Below are 14,685 nucleotides of genomic sequence, written 5' to 3'. Positions count from 1 at the left end.
ACCACTAGTTAATGAAATTATTCCCCTTGAGCTTCAGAACCAGAACTCTCCTCAAAAAAAGGGGGGAGGGAAAAAAAGGGGGGGAGGAGGGGTTTAAAAGTAAGATGTAGTTTTTAGTTTGATGTCTGAACATCTCTTCACCAAGCAGAACTTTCTGGAATCCTACTTCCACGCTCATACCTTTGGCTGTGAAAATGAGACTTGATATAAAATGCAGAGAAAACCTCAGGGCTGGGCATTCACAGAGAACCTTGCGGTCATCAGCTCTGGAGTCTGGGATGCCCTGGGTCTGGCGCGCTCCCACGCTCTCCACGTGACACGGTGACAATGACAGGGGCCCAGGCTACGCTCAGTCTCATCCACGCTAGATAAGGCAGCTGTGTCCCTCAGAGTTGAGGGGCTGCCTCTGGAGCCCAGCAAATAGGGTTTAAGCCCCACCTCTGGCCCTGAGTGACCCTAAGAGGCCCAGGCCCTGTGTCTCAGGGTCCTCCCCGAAAACAACCAAAAATGATAACAGCGGGCCCCGGGAGGGCTAAATGACCTAATGCCCGCAGTGCCCAGTGCAGAGCATGCATGGCCACCGCAGGGGAGAGAGAGGACAACTGCATCTCTTCCAGAGAGCTTCCTGCCAGCTGACACAGGCCGCCAACCCGAGCTGCCTTCCCGCGCCTGCGGCCCGCAGCTCTTTGTGCAGCTCTCCTTTGTGGCTGGCGAGTGCAGCTAGGGCCGCGGCCAAGAGCAGCTCAGATACTGTCTGTGAATGGGTTAAGGCTGGGATTTTCTTTCTTTTTTTGCAGGGGGGGGGGGAATTTTCAATAGGAAATTTTTAAATGCACAGAAGTTGCCGTTTGGGAAGCACGCAGCCCCCGGCCCCCCTTCCTGGACCTTTATTTAGCGTTTCAAGTGGGAGAAAGGCTCAAGAGCCTGGGCTGGCTGCTGGGGAAGCCCCTTAGTTCTCCTGCCAACCAAACCTCGGCCAGGGACGTGGCCACCAGGTTGCCAGGTGGGGTGGAGTCAGCCCAGCTGGATCTTCCCTGGGCTTAATTAGCTCAGGTCCCTCATCTTTAAGATGAGAGTAAAGGCAGCACCTAACCCAGTGCGTTCGCTTCGGGGAGGGCACGGGCACAAGACCCTGAGCACGCAGGACCCCTGGATCCGAGCTCCTACACCGACATCGATGTCATCACTATCTCATTTAAATCACGATTTTCCAAAATTTTCTTGGGCCCCAGCATTCTCGAGATCGAGGTTTCTTCAGTGCCACTGGCGTGATTCTGACCAAGGAGTAGAAATCAGTAGATGGTGTGTGGGATGAGACCGGGTGGGTAGGCGTGGGGCGGCGCCCTCTGCCCCACACAAGGAGGAGAAGGTAAAAGTGGTTGGGCCGGGGCAGCAGGTGAATAGGAGAGAAGGCCATCCCCACCCTTCATCTTCTGCCCACGGATCCAGTGAGCCCCAGGGTCTCCTAGAAACCTCGGAGGGGTGTCCCAGGACGGAACGGGACAGGACACACTAAACGCTCTCTTGCACACCTGCTGTTTTCACTCAGGAACGTTTAGAGGATCACGAACAGAGAAATTCAAAAGAATCAACACCTTGCAACTGTTCCTTCAAAGAAAAAGAGAGGCAGGTATGGAGAGGTTTCCTGGTGTCACAGCCAGACACGAAGTAGATACAGTTGTTTTTTTTGTTTTTTTTGTTTTTTTGTTTTTTATGAGTGAAGCCGGTGTGCTGCCAGCACACCGTGTGCCTGCCAGCTTGTGCTGGTCTGGGAGCATCCACGCACCTCCATGCACCTCGCTGCACCTCCACGCGCCTCCACGCACCTCCACGCACCTCCCCTCCCCGCCCCCGCCCCTCCCTTGCCTGTCATCTGAGCAAATGACCTAAGTGACAGGCCAGGGTCCCGGGCACTGTCTGGAGGTAAGGCGCTCGGAAGCGCCCTGCAGTTTGGGCTGAGCAACCACCCTAGGCATGAAGTGATCTACGGACTTGGAGACGGTTCATGAGAAAAGAAGAAGAGAGGGGTGGGGACCCCCACGAGCCCCTGCCCTAAGAGTGCAATAAGTGGGTGGGCACAAAGTGGAGCCAGGAGTGAGGAGGAAGGTGCCAGCTCTCCCTACCTGCCAATGGGGAGCCGCGCTTGACAGGGCTTTCTGGCAGCCGGTGGCATCTGGAAAACCCAGAGGTCACAGTGTCCACGAGCTACCGATGGATGCAACACTCGGAAGTGTTCTTAAAGACTGTGCAGGATTTCCCCCTAGAGAGGACACTGCGTGGTATAATGAACAACATCCCTAAGAAGAGCAGCGCAGTGTTGGCTGGGCCGTGTCTGAGGACGGGTCTGGAGACAGACTATTGTCATTACAGCCCAGGGAGTTGAGGAAAGTTCAGTAAAAGCAGGGGCGCAGGGGCCAGGATCTGCCCTTTGGTGCTCAGCTGCTGTCCACTGATTGGATTTAATCCAAGGAAGAGGTTTTGGGGCAGGGCTCAAACTGGGGTTCCCTGGAGCCCTTGGATGCCATGGAAGGGTGTGACTCTCAACATCCCCACCCCACCCCACCCCCAGGCACGTACACACACACCTTGTTCCTCCCAGCAAAGTTCTCCTTTATCTGTTTTACAGGCCAAATTCCTCACGGGATTTTGCTTCAAGCATTCTGCTGGGGGGCGGGGGGGGGGGGGGGGTAAAAAAATAAAAGGAAGGCAGGTTGCTGGTTTAAAAACTGCTGCTTTACAATTATCTGGGAATTTGGTTGGTGACTGTCTTCTAAGCTTAACTCCTCTCAACTGGGCCCAAGGCCTTCTCCATGAAAAACACCCGGAGGACAGCTCAGTTGATACAGGCCCCAAGCCCTCTTCGACCAGTTGCTCTAAGGGCAAGGTGGCACCCTTTAGTGGGAAGGGAAGAGACTCACAAGTACTCGTCCCCTATCCAAAAGATGGCCCTGCTCGCTTCCTCCGGGAGTTTTGCGAATACCCAGTAGAGTTGCCAGATTAAGGGCAAGGAAGACAAAACAGGATGCCCGGTTAAACTTGAATTTCAGATAAACCACAAATAGCTATTTAGTGTAAGTATGTCCCAAATATTGCACGAGACATACCTATACCAAAAAATTATTTCTTTCCACTCTGAAAATCAAATTTAATGGGACATCCCATCTTTCACCTGGCAACCCCACCAACAGACATTTACTGAGCACCAACTGGAAGCCAAGGGGGCAGGCTCTGAAGCAGATGACACAAAACGGCAGTCCACGGAAGCGTTTCATTTTGCTCATGGGTTTTCCTTTCTTTGGGGGCGGGGGAGGGGTTAAGTAATTCCCAAATAGGGCATTTTCACAAAATACTCAGGATTTCCGGCTCTGGGCATCCTGAGGGGCGGTTCTAGCCCCTTGGTACCACAGCTACCATCTTCCAGGCCCCCTAGAAAGGCACTGGGCTTGTGGGTTTGCCGCCTTCCCCACCCAGCTCGCTCCGCCTACTTCTTCCACTTCCTCAGCCCCTATAGGCGCCTGACTGGTGCCTCCAGCAGATGCTGAGGACCGTCCGAGGCACACCCCCTTCCCAACACCCCTGCTCCATCCCAGCCTGCTCTCACTGGTGTGTCCCCAGCATCTAGGAGATCCCAGAGGTGCAGGGTCTCGAGCAGACCAGGGTCAGCAGCAGCCGTCAAACCCCAGGGGAAGGGCCAGCTCCGGATTTGCCATGAGGCTGGCTCCCGAGCAGGTGCTTCCTGCAGTCCCGGACAGGGAGGTTAGCCACTGTGGCTCCCATCATGTCCGGGGCTGCTGGGATGCCTCGGTAGAAACCCACGTCTTCAGCTTCTTCATCGGTGTGGGAGGGTCCACTTCCACCGAAGGCTGATTTGTCCTCCAGAAGACTGCGATATTCCTCCAAGGGCCCTCGAGGGGCTTGACAGGGCTCTCCTCCTCTCAGATTCCTCTGGAATCCAGAACAGAGATCCCCCAAGGAGCCCAGCAGGCCACTGTAGCAGTGCCTGAGAGCCATGCCCCCTCCTGCAGACGCACCTGCTCAGCCCCCATCCCTAGGACAGCCCAGCATTTCATCCAAATGGGTAACATCTGCAAGTTGAGGGAAAAAAAAAAAAAAAAAAAAAAACACTTCTCTTTGATGTAAAAGGGAAATAAGGGCAAAAGCTAAATTTTGTCCATATTCTTTCTGTATTCAAGAGACGAATGTTTGTAGAGACGGTGAAGAAAAAGATGCAGAATTCAAGTTTCCAGGTGAGCTAGAAGGAGAAAGAAAACAGTAGGACGTCAGCAGGAAACCCAGGTTGACAATAATACCCCATCCGTGACGTACTGAGCATTTAGTATGTGCCAGGCACAGAGCTACGCACTCGACAGGCATTATGTCTCGTTCGATCTTCGTAACACTGGGGGTACGTATTGTTCTCATATCTCCGTTATCGGATGAGGTGTCTGAAGTGCAGAGACTTTAAAGTTATTGGTCCAGAGCCACACAGCTCAATAAGGGAGCTGTAACTCACTGAGACCTGGACGCCCAGGTGAGCACTGCGGCCCCTCCTTTAGGGAATCAGCCTCCGGATCATAAATCAACCTGATACGTACCGGGTGACTTTCCTCATGTATTTCAAGGAAGCATCCTCTAGAACACTCTTTTTTTCCTTTAAGAGTTGAGAATCAAGACTCTGAAATTTTAAACATGTTGAAACGCTGCCATTCACAGTTCAGCCCTGCAACTGGAATGGACCCACGCACATTCCCACGCTGCAGGAAGTAGAGGTGAGCTCCCAGGAAGCTTGAAAGCTGAACACGCTGCGGTGGAATAAGACACAGGAGCCACATTCGAGGTTTATTAAAAAGGCCACAGTAATTCTGAGACAACAGAATTGTCATTAGTAAAAACCAAAGAGATTCTAGCCAAGGGACACGTTGGGAGAATAGAAGCCTCTTCTCAACCAACACCCTTCTGAGTCTGGAAGGTGGTTACTACCCAGCGCGGGATGTGAAGAGGGTAGAGTGTCCTGAGGGCTCCCCTGAGCTCTGAGACCTGCCGAGCCGAGTGGGAGCAGGTGGGGGGTTTGTCACTCACGCACCCATATGTAGGGCGGAGCCAGCAGAGGGCAGGAACCGCCCTGCAGGGGGCTTTCAGCTGAGGACCACCTGGGGCTGGAAGATGACAGAGGAGACGCCAGCTGGGCCCTAGACGTTTTGGGCACACTGCTTCTCGGAGCTGCACGGCTCCCCCGAGCTCGGCCGCCCGTGGGCAGAACAGGATGTGGCAGACGGTGAGCTTGCCATGCCCCCAGCCCGAGCCTAGGGCTTGGGTGTCTAGGATCTCCTTGGCACAGAAAGGTCTCCTCCACAGTCCTTACAAAGTGCAGCATGGGCATCCCCTCGCTCTACAGCGTGCCTTGAGTCCTTGGAGGGGGGCAGTCACCAAGGCCACCTTGAGAAAAACGGGACACGGAAAATCTGCTTTTGCACCCTTGCCCACTCATAAAAGAGCCTCCACCTCCCTTTCGGAGGGCCTCTGGGTTTCTGTTTCCTGTCCTTCCTTGTGCGGTTCGGTGACTGTGTATTGATTGCCATTGCAGCTAAGAGGCATCTGTAGTTGTTGGGGGTTGTAGGCTAAAGAGGAAAATCTTCTGGTTAACAAGTATTTATTGACTACCTGGCCTAGGCCACGTGCCACTCTGGGGGTGGGGTGGGGGTGGGGGACACAAGAGTGAACAGAAAGATAGTGTCCCAGGAGTCCCAGGACTATTTACTGAGACCCTGCGACAAGGCAGGTACTGTCCAGGGTGCTGGGGTTCAATCAGGAATCCTCAGCAGGGGGCACGATCACCCCTGAGAGGGCAAATTATTTTTTAGGCGTAGGAAGCATGCACATATATGTATACACAGGGCTATCATATAAAGATTTCAGGGGCGGGGGGGGGGGGAGCAACTAGGAGACTCCTGAGAGTCATGAGAAGGGTGAACAGCACAGGGCTCAATCCCAGGAGACACGCACAAACTCCCCTGCCTTGCCAGCTTCCGTTCTTGGGCTTTTTGCTTTTTTGCTTTTTCCCTTCCTGTAAATACAGTACTGATTAAATAGTTACCTTGCACACCCTGTTTTGGGAACAAAGGTCAGATGCCCGAGTTCAGGAGCGTATTTCACAAGGCCTCACTCACAAAGGCCAGGAGAGGCCTCCCCAAGAGGAGCAGCTGAAACAGAGCGCCGAGGCCCGGTGGGAGCGAAGGGGTCTTTCTAGATGTTTGCAGTGGCCCGAAGCAGCCACCACTCGTGTGTCCTGAGTTCATTTCCACCTGGGCGGCTCCCTTTCAAGGCCCAGCTTCTATTCCCGCCCTTTCATTCCAAGGGTGAGGCCTGTGGTTCCCTGACGGGCAAGCCTCAGGCAAGGTGCTCACCTGCGGTCCTTGCTCAGTCCCTGCTCGGTCACTGCTTAGTCACTGCTTGGAGGGGGGGGCTGCACGACTCCCCGGCCCTCCCCGCCAAGTGCCTCAGCGTCCTCCTCTTCCCCGCTCACCCTCCTGCCCTCTGCTACCCCACAACCCTGTCACTCCAAAGCGGAGCAAAGCTTGCTTGCTCTGGGGCGCTTCCCACCCCAAGCTCCTGGCGGACCCGGGGGCTGAGGATGCTGGCACTGGGCACCCTTTATTTGTAACAAATTCCCTGACTCCAACTCTAAACAGCCGACTTCACATGGGGTCAGGGCACTGGTATTTGGGAACCATCCACAACCAGCAATTTTATGGAAAATCAAACAGAAAAGGATATAAAGGAAAGGTGGATTGGGAGAGGTTTTTTGACATTTGCTGTCTGGTTTTTTGTTGTTTGTTGTTGTTGTTGTTGTTTTGGGTTTTTGTTTTTGTTTTTGTTTTTTTTCATTTTCCCTGGGCATTCGGACCAAGATTTACTCTGTAGGCTCATGTAGAGAGGGAGCTAGTCCTTCTCACCCTGAAATGATTTTGGATGCAGTCTCAAAGCGCACTCAAGGCCCCCTGTCAGCCCCGGGCATGGGCCTCAGGAGGTGATTTTTATACTGCCTGGGTGAAAAGAGCTCAAGAGATGGTCCTAGCAGTCTCTTCCTTTAAAATCCACCCAGGGGATCCCTGGGTGGCGCAGCGGTTTGGCGCCTGCCTTTGGCCCAGGGCGCGATCCTGGAGACCCGGGATCGAATCCCACATCGGGCTCCCGGTGCATGGAGCCTGCTTCTCCCTCTGCCTGTGTCTCTGCCTCTCTCTCTCTGTGACTATCATAAATAAATAAAAATTAAAAAAAAAAAAAGATTCTTTAAAAAAAATAAATAAATAAAATAAATAAAAATAAAAATAAAATCCACCCAGAATCTTCTCTCGGCCCCTGAAGAAGTCAGGATATATATTCTAATCCCTCCTGGACAGATGAGGAAACTGAGAGCCCTGTAGTAAGTGGCCGAGCCCTCTCCACCCACCCCACCCCACCCCACCCCCGCCCCAGGGATATGCGACCTTCCAGTTGGAGTCAAATCCTTGCCAGAATAGAGCCGGAATTTGGAGCCTGTTGGAAAGAAGCTGCAAGTTATGATCCCACGTACAGCAAGTACAGAAGTGTGTGAGAGGGAGATTCTTGGCTGCAACTAATGGAAACCTGCTCAGAAACAGGCATGGGGGGCTCTTATAGGGGGTACAGGCGTGCACGTCTGTCATGAAAACAGGGCTGAAAGAGGGTCCGGCCTCAAAAGAGAACTGGTAGGCCCCAGGGCCCAGGCGTCATCTCCCTGACACACACGCGTGCTCACACACTATTCCTTCCCTCTGTCTCCCTGCACCTGCTCCTCTCTTCTTTCTCCAGTTATACGACTGGAAGAGATGACCTCACTCTGGTTTAAGGGATCAGCCCAAGGGCTCAGTCGGATAAGCATCTGCCTTCAGCTCAGGTCATGATCTCAGGGTCCTGGAATTGAGCCCCAAGTCAAGCTCCCTGCTGAGCAGGGAGCCTGCTTCTCCCTCCCCCGCCCCCCACCACCACCACTTGGGCTATCTCTGTGTGTGTGTCAAATAAATAAATAAAATCTTTTAAAAAATGATAAATAAATAAAATTAAGGACCGGCCCGGGAAGTGAGTAGCATCTCAGAGCCCGTAACCCCAAATCCTGGGCGTGATCATCTAAAAAAGCACAGCCCGTGCCAAGTACCCAATCAACTGTGACCAGGGATAGCGTTACACACGGGGAGGCCAGATTAGGAGGGGCAGCGCTCAGAAAAGGCCAACATCAGAGACTTAAGACACATGCCGTCCTGTAAGAGCTTTCCAGGAGAAAGGAACTCCATCACAATAAATGTGCCCATCATAAGAAACTCCTAGTTCCAAAAGCACAAAAATGTAAAAAGGGAAAATGTTATTTGTGTATCTGGAAGGGTGTTCACCAAAACAGTCATAATGCTTACCTTTGGGTAGTATGATAATTGTGGATCATTTTAGCTGCTTTCTACGCATCTCTCTCTCTCCCTCCCTCCTCCTCCCTCTCTATAATTATATACATATATATAATTTTTTGCAGAAAAAAATTTATTTTGAGTAAAAAAAAAATCATTTGAGCGGAATATTTTGGGATCTTGCCACAATTACAGAGTTTGTGCATTTGTTTCTCTTGCTCATTGAAGGTTGGAGCCAGAAAAGCCACCCCAAAGATGGACCAAGAAAGGGAGACGCTGAAGAGAGACACATCCAGCAAATCCAGCCAGAGCCTTCTGTTTTCTAAGCCTGGCGACAAGAACTAGAAATGTCATCCCGTCGGGCCTTGTGTGATCCTCCGTGAGTCATGTGTGTGACTCTTCTGTGTCAAATACTAAGACACTTGTATAGGACTTTAAAGGTTGTTACCCTAGTAGGTTGCTTCCTAGACTGGTGTTTGCACCGTGTTGTATTTTGGAGCATGCAGGAGTCGGGGTTCTTTCGAAAAATACTTAGGAACGTACACATCCTCAGGCATAGGAAGAATGTGAGTTTGAAGCCCAGACTCCCAAGTCTGGTAGATACAATGATGTGACTCCATACCTGAGTTGTGAGGCACCCACACATCCACCCCCACAGCTGGCAAGACGCAAGACATGGACTAGGGGCCACAGGACAGAATGGCAACCTTGGCTGGCCGTGGTCGAGCACATTTATATCTAAGTTTATTATAATAAATTTAACATGCCGAGTCGTCTTATCGCTTCCGTGACACTGATATTTATGTGGCACTCTGCAGTTTTCAAAATGCTCACCTAATCCTCACCCAAACCCTGGGAGGTAAACTGTATAACTGTATAATGATCCCCATTTTGATCCCCAAAAAGACAAGGCCCAGAGAGGTTAAACTGCCTTGTCTAAAATCGTGCAGCTAGTAAATCCAAAAGTTGGGCCTGGAACCCGGTTTCTGACTCCCATCCCATCCTGCCCATTCTGCTGCCCCAGGGGGTCAAATGCCAGTCCCAGAGGACAGACCCAAGTACCCACATGCTGCCCAGGTGGACATACCCCTTTATCACGGGGTATGTAGAGACCCTCCTTCTTCTTGCTCCCATGTCCTCTCTCCATCCACCTGTCCCCCCGCTGCCTTTCTGGTGTGGCGAGGACAGCCGAACACAATGGGAGGAAGAGCCAGCCGTCGTGAATATCATCTTTTTTATTTCTAAAAAGCCACAATAAAAATATTTTGCTATTTTAAAACCAAACAGATTCTTTATACTGATTAAGACTAGAAGGAAAAAAAAAAAAAAGACTATAAGGAAACAGGAAAAGTTCTTTGCATGATATTCCGCTGAGGGTACCTCTTACAGAGGGCCAGGATCTAAAGTCGGAAAAGTGAGCCATTACCTGACCTTAAAAATACTTTTGAAAACCCTGGAAATTTTCCATAAAGAACATGGTGTTACCTCCACTGTAGCATAGCCCCAAAGTCCAAAACAGCAAGTTTTTCTCCAGCTCCAGAAAAGATCACTTAGGCAGCCATTCGAGGAACTGGCTCACGCTTGGAAAAAGATGTTTCTTGTTGGTCGAACATGTGTATTTGCATTTGCAGAAGCCAAATACAATACCTGTATGACTCCACTGTATTTTCTGTCTTCTAAGGGCATGTCAACTTTTATCCTACCAACATTACAACCCGTGATGGCCATGTCTCTTCTCCACTCCTCCTACTATGTATAGATCATTTATTTGGAGGGGGTCTCCTCAGCCTCGCCCCCTTCCCCCTCCACCGGTCAGGTTTGCCCCAACTCCTATGTTGTCTTGGGCACATCCGATTGGCTGAGCAGTACACCCAACCCAAACCAGGCCAATCAGCTTCCTCTCCTAACTCAAGCCCGACTAATAGTGTCTTTGGCCTTGGCGTCTGAAAGCTGGCCCCTGGGATGCCATCCAGGTCGTTCGTGGCGCTGGAGCTGAGAGTCTTGATGCAGCTCCAGGGCTGAGGTGGCCATTTCCCCCACGTGCGCTCGGAGAAACAAAAGCCAGTCTTCAGAAAAGGGGGGGGGGGTGTAGATACACAGGAAAGATGGGAGACCAGGACTCCCAGACCTATGGTGCAGTGGCCACTACAAGCCCCTTAGTCATCACCTTCCTCTGCTGTATGGGCTGAAGCCTAAACGCCTTGATTGCCTGGCCTCCCCTGCAGCTAGACTTGGCCACGTTGTTCAGTTTGGGCCAATGATGTGTAAGTGAAGGCCCTTGGTAGGGCTGACCTGTAACAGAAGACAAGTGTTGGAGCACCTGGATGGCTCAGTCCATCAAGCGCTGGACTCTTGGTTTCAGCCTCAGGTCATAATCTCAGGGTCCTGAGTTCAGGCTCCATGCTCAGCAGAGTCCACTTGAGATTCTCTCCCACTCTCTTTCCTTCCCCCAGCTCCCCGCCCACCCCCCAGCTCACACACTCTCTCAAATGAACAAATAAAATCAAGAAGAAGAAGGAGGAAGAGGAGGAGGAGGAGGAGGAGGAGGAGGAGGAGGAGGAGGGGGAGGAAAGTCTTCACTAGAAGAAAGCATTTTGCCAAGGATGATGGGGCTCAGGACAAAGGCCTGGCAGGTGCCTGGCAGCGTCCCTGAGCTCTGAACTGCCTCCCTCTGTACCTCTTACCATGTAAAATCCCTGTTGAAGGTACTGTAGCCAGGTATACCTACCTGTTTGTGCTATGGAACAAAGCACCTAAAACTTAGTGATGGAAATAGTTATTATTTCTCATGACTTCATGGGTCAAGCCATGATTCCATGACCCTCGTACCAGTCTGGGCTGGCTTGGCTGGGGCTGGATGGCTTAGGGTGGCCTCAGTTACATGCCCAGTCATTGGTAGGCAAGTTGGGTCAAGGCGGTGGTTCTCAACCAGGGGCAGCCATGCCTCCCAGGTGACCTTTGGCAATGTCTGGCCACAGTGTTGGTTGTCACAACTTGGGGGGTGAGGCAAGGGTCTCCAATCCCCTGGTTGGTAGAGGCCAAAGATGCTAGAGTGCACAGAACAGGCTCCCCACAACAAAACTTATGGGATCCAAAATGTCAGTAATACCAAAAATGAGAAATTCTGGTCTAGAGAGGCTCAGGTGGGACAGTTTGTCTCGGCAAGGCACGGCCTCCCATCACCAAGCAAGCTGGACCAGGCTCTTTCAGGGGTGGTGGGCATGGGTTCCTAGGAGCAGCAGAAGAGAATAAGCCCCAAAAAGCACAAATACTTCCTGAATCTCTCTGCCTTGTGTTTGTTAATATCCCGTCAAACAAAGCGAGTCACGTGGCCAGAGTCATTTTGGGAAGAACTCCAAATTTTTACAATCTACCCACGGTCAGCTTTCTGTTATTTGAAGCAGAAGGCATTCCAAGTGACACGGATTGATTACTTTGACTCCTGGAGACTTTCTGATTCCTGGTTCCTTTCTTTGGGAGAGCCGGTTTCAGTGCCCACCCTTGGGTTCCACTAGGACCCTTTGTATCACTCAAGATTCCTCAGTTGCAAACAACAGAAACCTCCCGTGGCTCGCTTCAGCAGAAAGGGAGTTTATTGAAAGGAAACAGAAAACATAAAGAATCAAAGGATAAGCCAAGCTGAAGAGCCAGGACAGTCAGGAACTGGCTTTTCTCCCCCAGAGATGCCCCCCTTTTTTGCTTCCACTAGTTTGACTTCCTATTATTTGCAACCAAAAGGGCCTTTATTAAGACACTGCCTCCACTAGTAGCTCTGAGAAGCTGCCAGCAACCCTTCCCTGGGTTGGGGTCAAGGTACAAGAAGGTACCCGCAGTCCCCAAAGCCTCCCGATCTTCTGATGCCCCGAGAAGCGAAGACAAACAAGTGCCTTCCACCCTTGCCAACGGTAGCCTGTTTGGATTCTCGGATTCGTGACTTTGCAGATAAGATGCCCTTCTCTCGCAGCTTGGCGGAGCCGCCCGTGCCTGCTGCTGTGAAAACCAGAGTCATGAGTGTCTGCAGAAAAAAATAGCTTCCAGATCTGCGTTCCAAAGTGTGCTCCTGGTAAGCTGGAGTGGTTTCCAATTTTTCCGGGTCTTAGGAACGAGAGCACTACACTAGTGATGAGATAACGCTGAGAGGAACCCCCCAACCCTGCTACTGCTAGTGCACTCCTCTCCGCGCAGAGGCCCCCCCTGAAGCAGGTGGGGTGCCGGGGGAAGGCAGACTTGGCCTCGTTTCCATCAGGACGTGCCGCCTGCATCCGTGTGCTCGGCCTCCCGTTATCCGGGCCCAATCCGTGACCCTCTGTGCCCGCTTTTGTCTCTAAACGTTTTGTGTCCTCAGGAACCCGTGGGCCTGGGCCTGCGGCCCGTGGTGGGAAGCACTCGCGGGCCCTCTGTCCCGAGTCTCCTCTCCTCTGTAGCATGTTGCTTTCTTTCCTAAAACCCTAAGACGCTGGAGGCAGTAATCTTATCTTCCAGCTGACTCTGGTCTGATCGTCATAGAAATCAGAGGTGCCCTTTGACCGATAAATCACTTATTTTTCAGTAAGTTGGCACGTAATGTTACACCAGTATCAGGTGTACAACAGGGTGATGGGACAAGTCCATACATTATGCTGTGTTTGCTGGAAGCGCAGCTGCCATCTGTCCCCGTACATCACTATCACAAAACCACCGACTGTACTCCCATGACGTATTCAGTCCCTAACTGGAAGCCTGGGAATGCCACGTCCCCTCCCCCACCTTATAGGTCTGATTCTGCTTTTTGTCTGTCTGTTCATTTGTATGGTTTTGGATTTCGCTTGTGAGTGAAACTGTATGGTTTTTCTCTGTCTTGGTCTGACTTATTTCACTTAGCTTAACACCCTCTAGGTCTATCATCTTGTGTCAAATGCCACGATCTCATCCTTTTGGTGGCTGCCTAATATTCCGTTGTGTATTTATTTATGCCACACCTTCCTTATCCACTCATCTCCGGTGGACACTTAGGTTGTTTCTCTGTCTTGGCTATCGTAAATAACCCTGCAGGGAACACACGGGTACTAATATTTTTTTAAATTAGTGTTTTTGTTTTCTTTGGGTAAATATTCAGCAGTGGAATTTTTGGGTAATGCGATGTTTCTATTTTTAAGTGTTTGTGGAACCTCCACCCTGTTTTCCACAGTGGCTGCAGCGGTTCGCATTCCCACCCACAGCGTACCAAGGTTCCTTTTCCTCCTCACCAATACTTGTCATTTCTTGTCTTTTCGATTTTAGCCATTCTAACAGGTGTCAAGTGATGTCTCATCTGGGTTTTGATTTACATCTCCCCGAGGATGAGTGATGTTGAGCATCTTTTCATGTGTCTGCTGGCCAGATGTCTTCTTTGGAAAAATGTCTATTCAGGTCCTCTGCATTTTTTAATCGGATAGTTTGTTTATTTATTTATTTATTTATCTATTTATTTATTGGTGTTGAGTTGCATAAGTTCTTTTTTTTTTAATTTTTTTTTTTTTTATTTATGATAGTCACACAGAGAGAGAGAGAGAGAGGCAGAGACATAGGCAGAGGGAGAAGCAGGCTCCATGCCGGGAGCCTGACGTGGGATTCGATCCTGGGTCTCCAGGATCGCGCCCTGGTCCAAAGGCAGGCGCTAAACCGCTGCGCCACCCAGGGATCCCATGCATAAGTTCTTTATGTATTTTGAATACTAACCCTTTAAAGGTGTGTCATTTGTGAATATCTTCTCCCATTCAGGTAGGTAACCTTTTTGTTTGGTTGATTGTTTCCTTCACTGTGCGGAAGCTCTTTCTTTTTACGTAGTCCCATAATTTACTTTTGCCTTTGTGTCCTTGCCTCGGGAGATGTATCTAGAAAGATGTTGCTATGGCAGATGTCAGAGAAATTACTGCCTGTGCTCTCTTCTAGGATTTTTATGGTTTCGGGTCTCACATTTAGCTCTTTAATCCACTTTGAGTTTATTTTTTGCGTAGAGTGTTAAAAGGTGGTCTAGTTTCTTTCTTTTGCATGTAGCTGTCCAGTTTCTCTAACACCATTTGTTGAAAAGACTGTCTTTTTCCCACTGGACAGTCTTGCCTCCTTTGTCATAGATTAATTGACCCTAAAATCATGGGTTTATTTCTGGGCCCTCTATTCTGGTCTTTTGATCTGTTTTCCTACCATACTGTTTTGATTACTACAGCTTTGTGATGTAGTGTGAAATCTGGGATTGTGTTACCTCCAGCCTTGTTTTTCTCTCTCAATATTGCCTTGGCTTTTCAGGATCTTT

At 50.6% G+C, this 14,685-nt stretch overlaps 1 protein-coding gene across 6 annotated transcripts in view; it reads left to right on the top strand.

The window, feature by feature from the left end:
• Positions 1-9,189, top strand: part of FHAD1 (forkhead associated phosphopeptide binding domain 1) — a 122,462-nt gene extending 113,273 nt beyond the window's left edge. For 4 of the 6 annotated variants that reach the window (XM_038531924.1, XM_038531926.1, XM_038531923.1 and 1 more), the window contains 3 exons: positions 1,550-1,630; positions 4,194-4,247; positions 8,643-9,189. In XM_038531924.1, coding sequence (XP_038387852.1) covers positions 1,550-1,630; positions 4,194-4,247; positions 8,643-8,759 — 252 coding nt within the window. In that variant the 3' untranslated portion in view covers positions 8,760-9,189. The remainder of the gene's footprint in view (positions 1-1,549; positions 1,631-4,193; positions 4,248-8,642) is intronic. The other 2 variants (XM_038531921.1, XM_038531925.1) reach the window with 2 other exon arrangements.
• The last annotated feature ends 5,496 nt before the right edge of the window (positions 9,190-14,685 follow it).

Source organism: Canis lupus, chromosome 2, assembly GCF_011100685.1.
Source record: "Canis lupus familiaris isolate Mischka breed German Shepherd chromosome 2, alternate assembly UU_Cfam_GSD_1.0, whole genome shotgun sequence".
NCBI lineage: Eukaryota > Metazoa > Chordata > Mammalia > Carnivora > Canidae > Canis > Canis lupus.
Note: the sequence above shows the minus strand (reverse complement) of the source record. Positions and strands in the feature narration are given on the sequence as shown.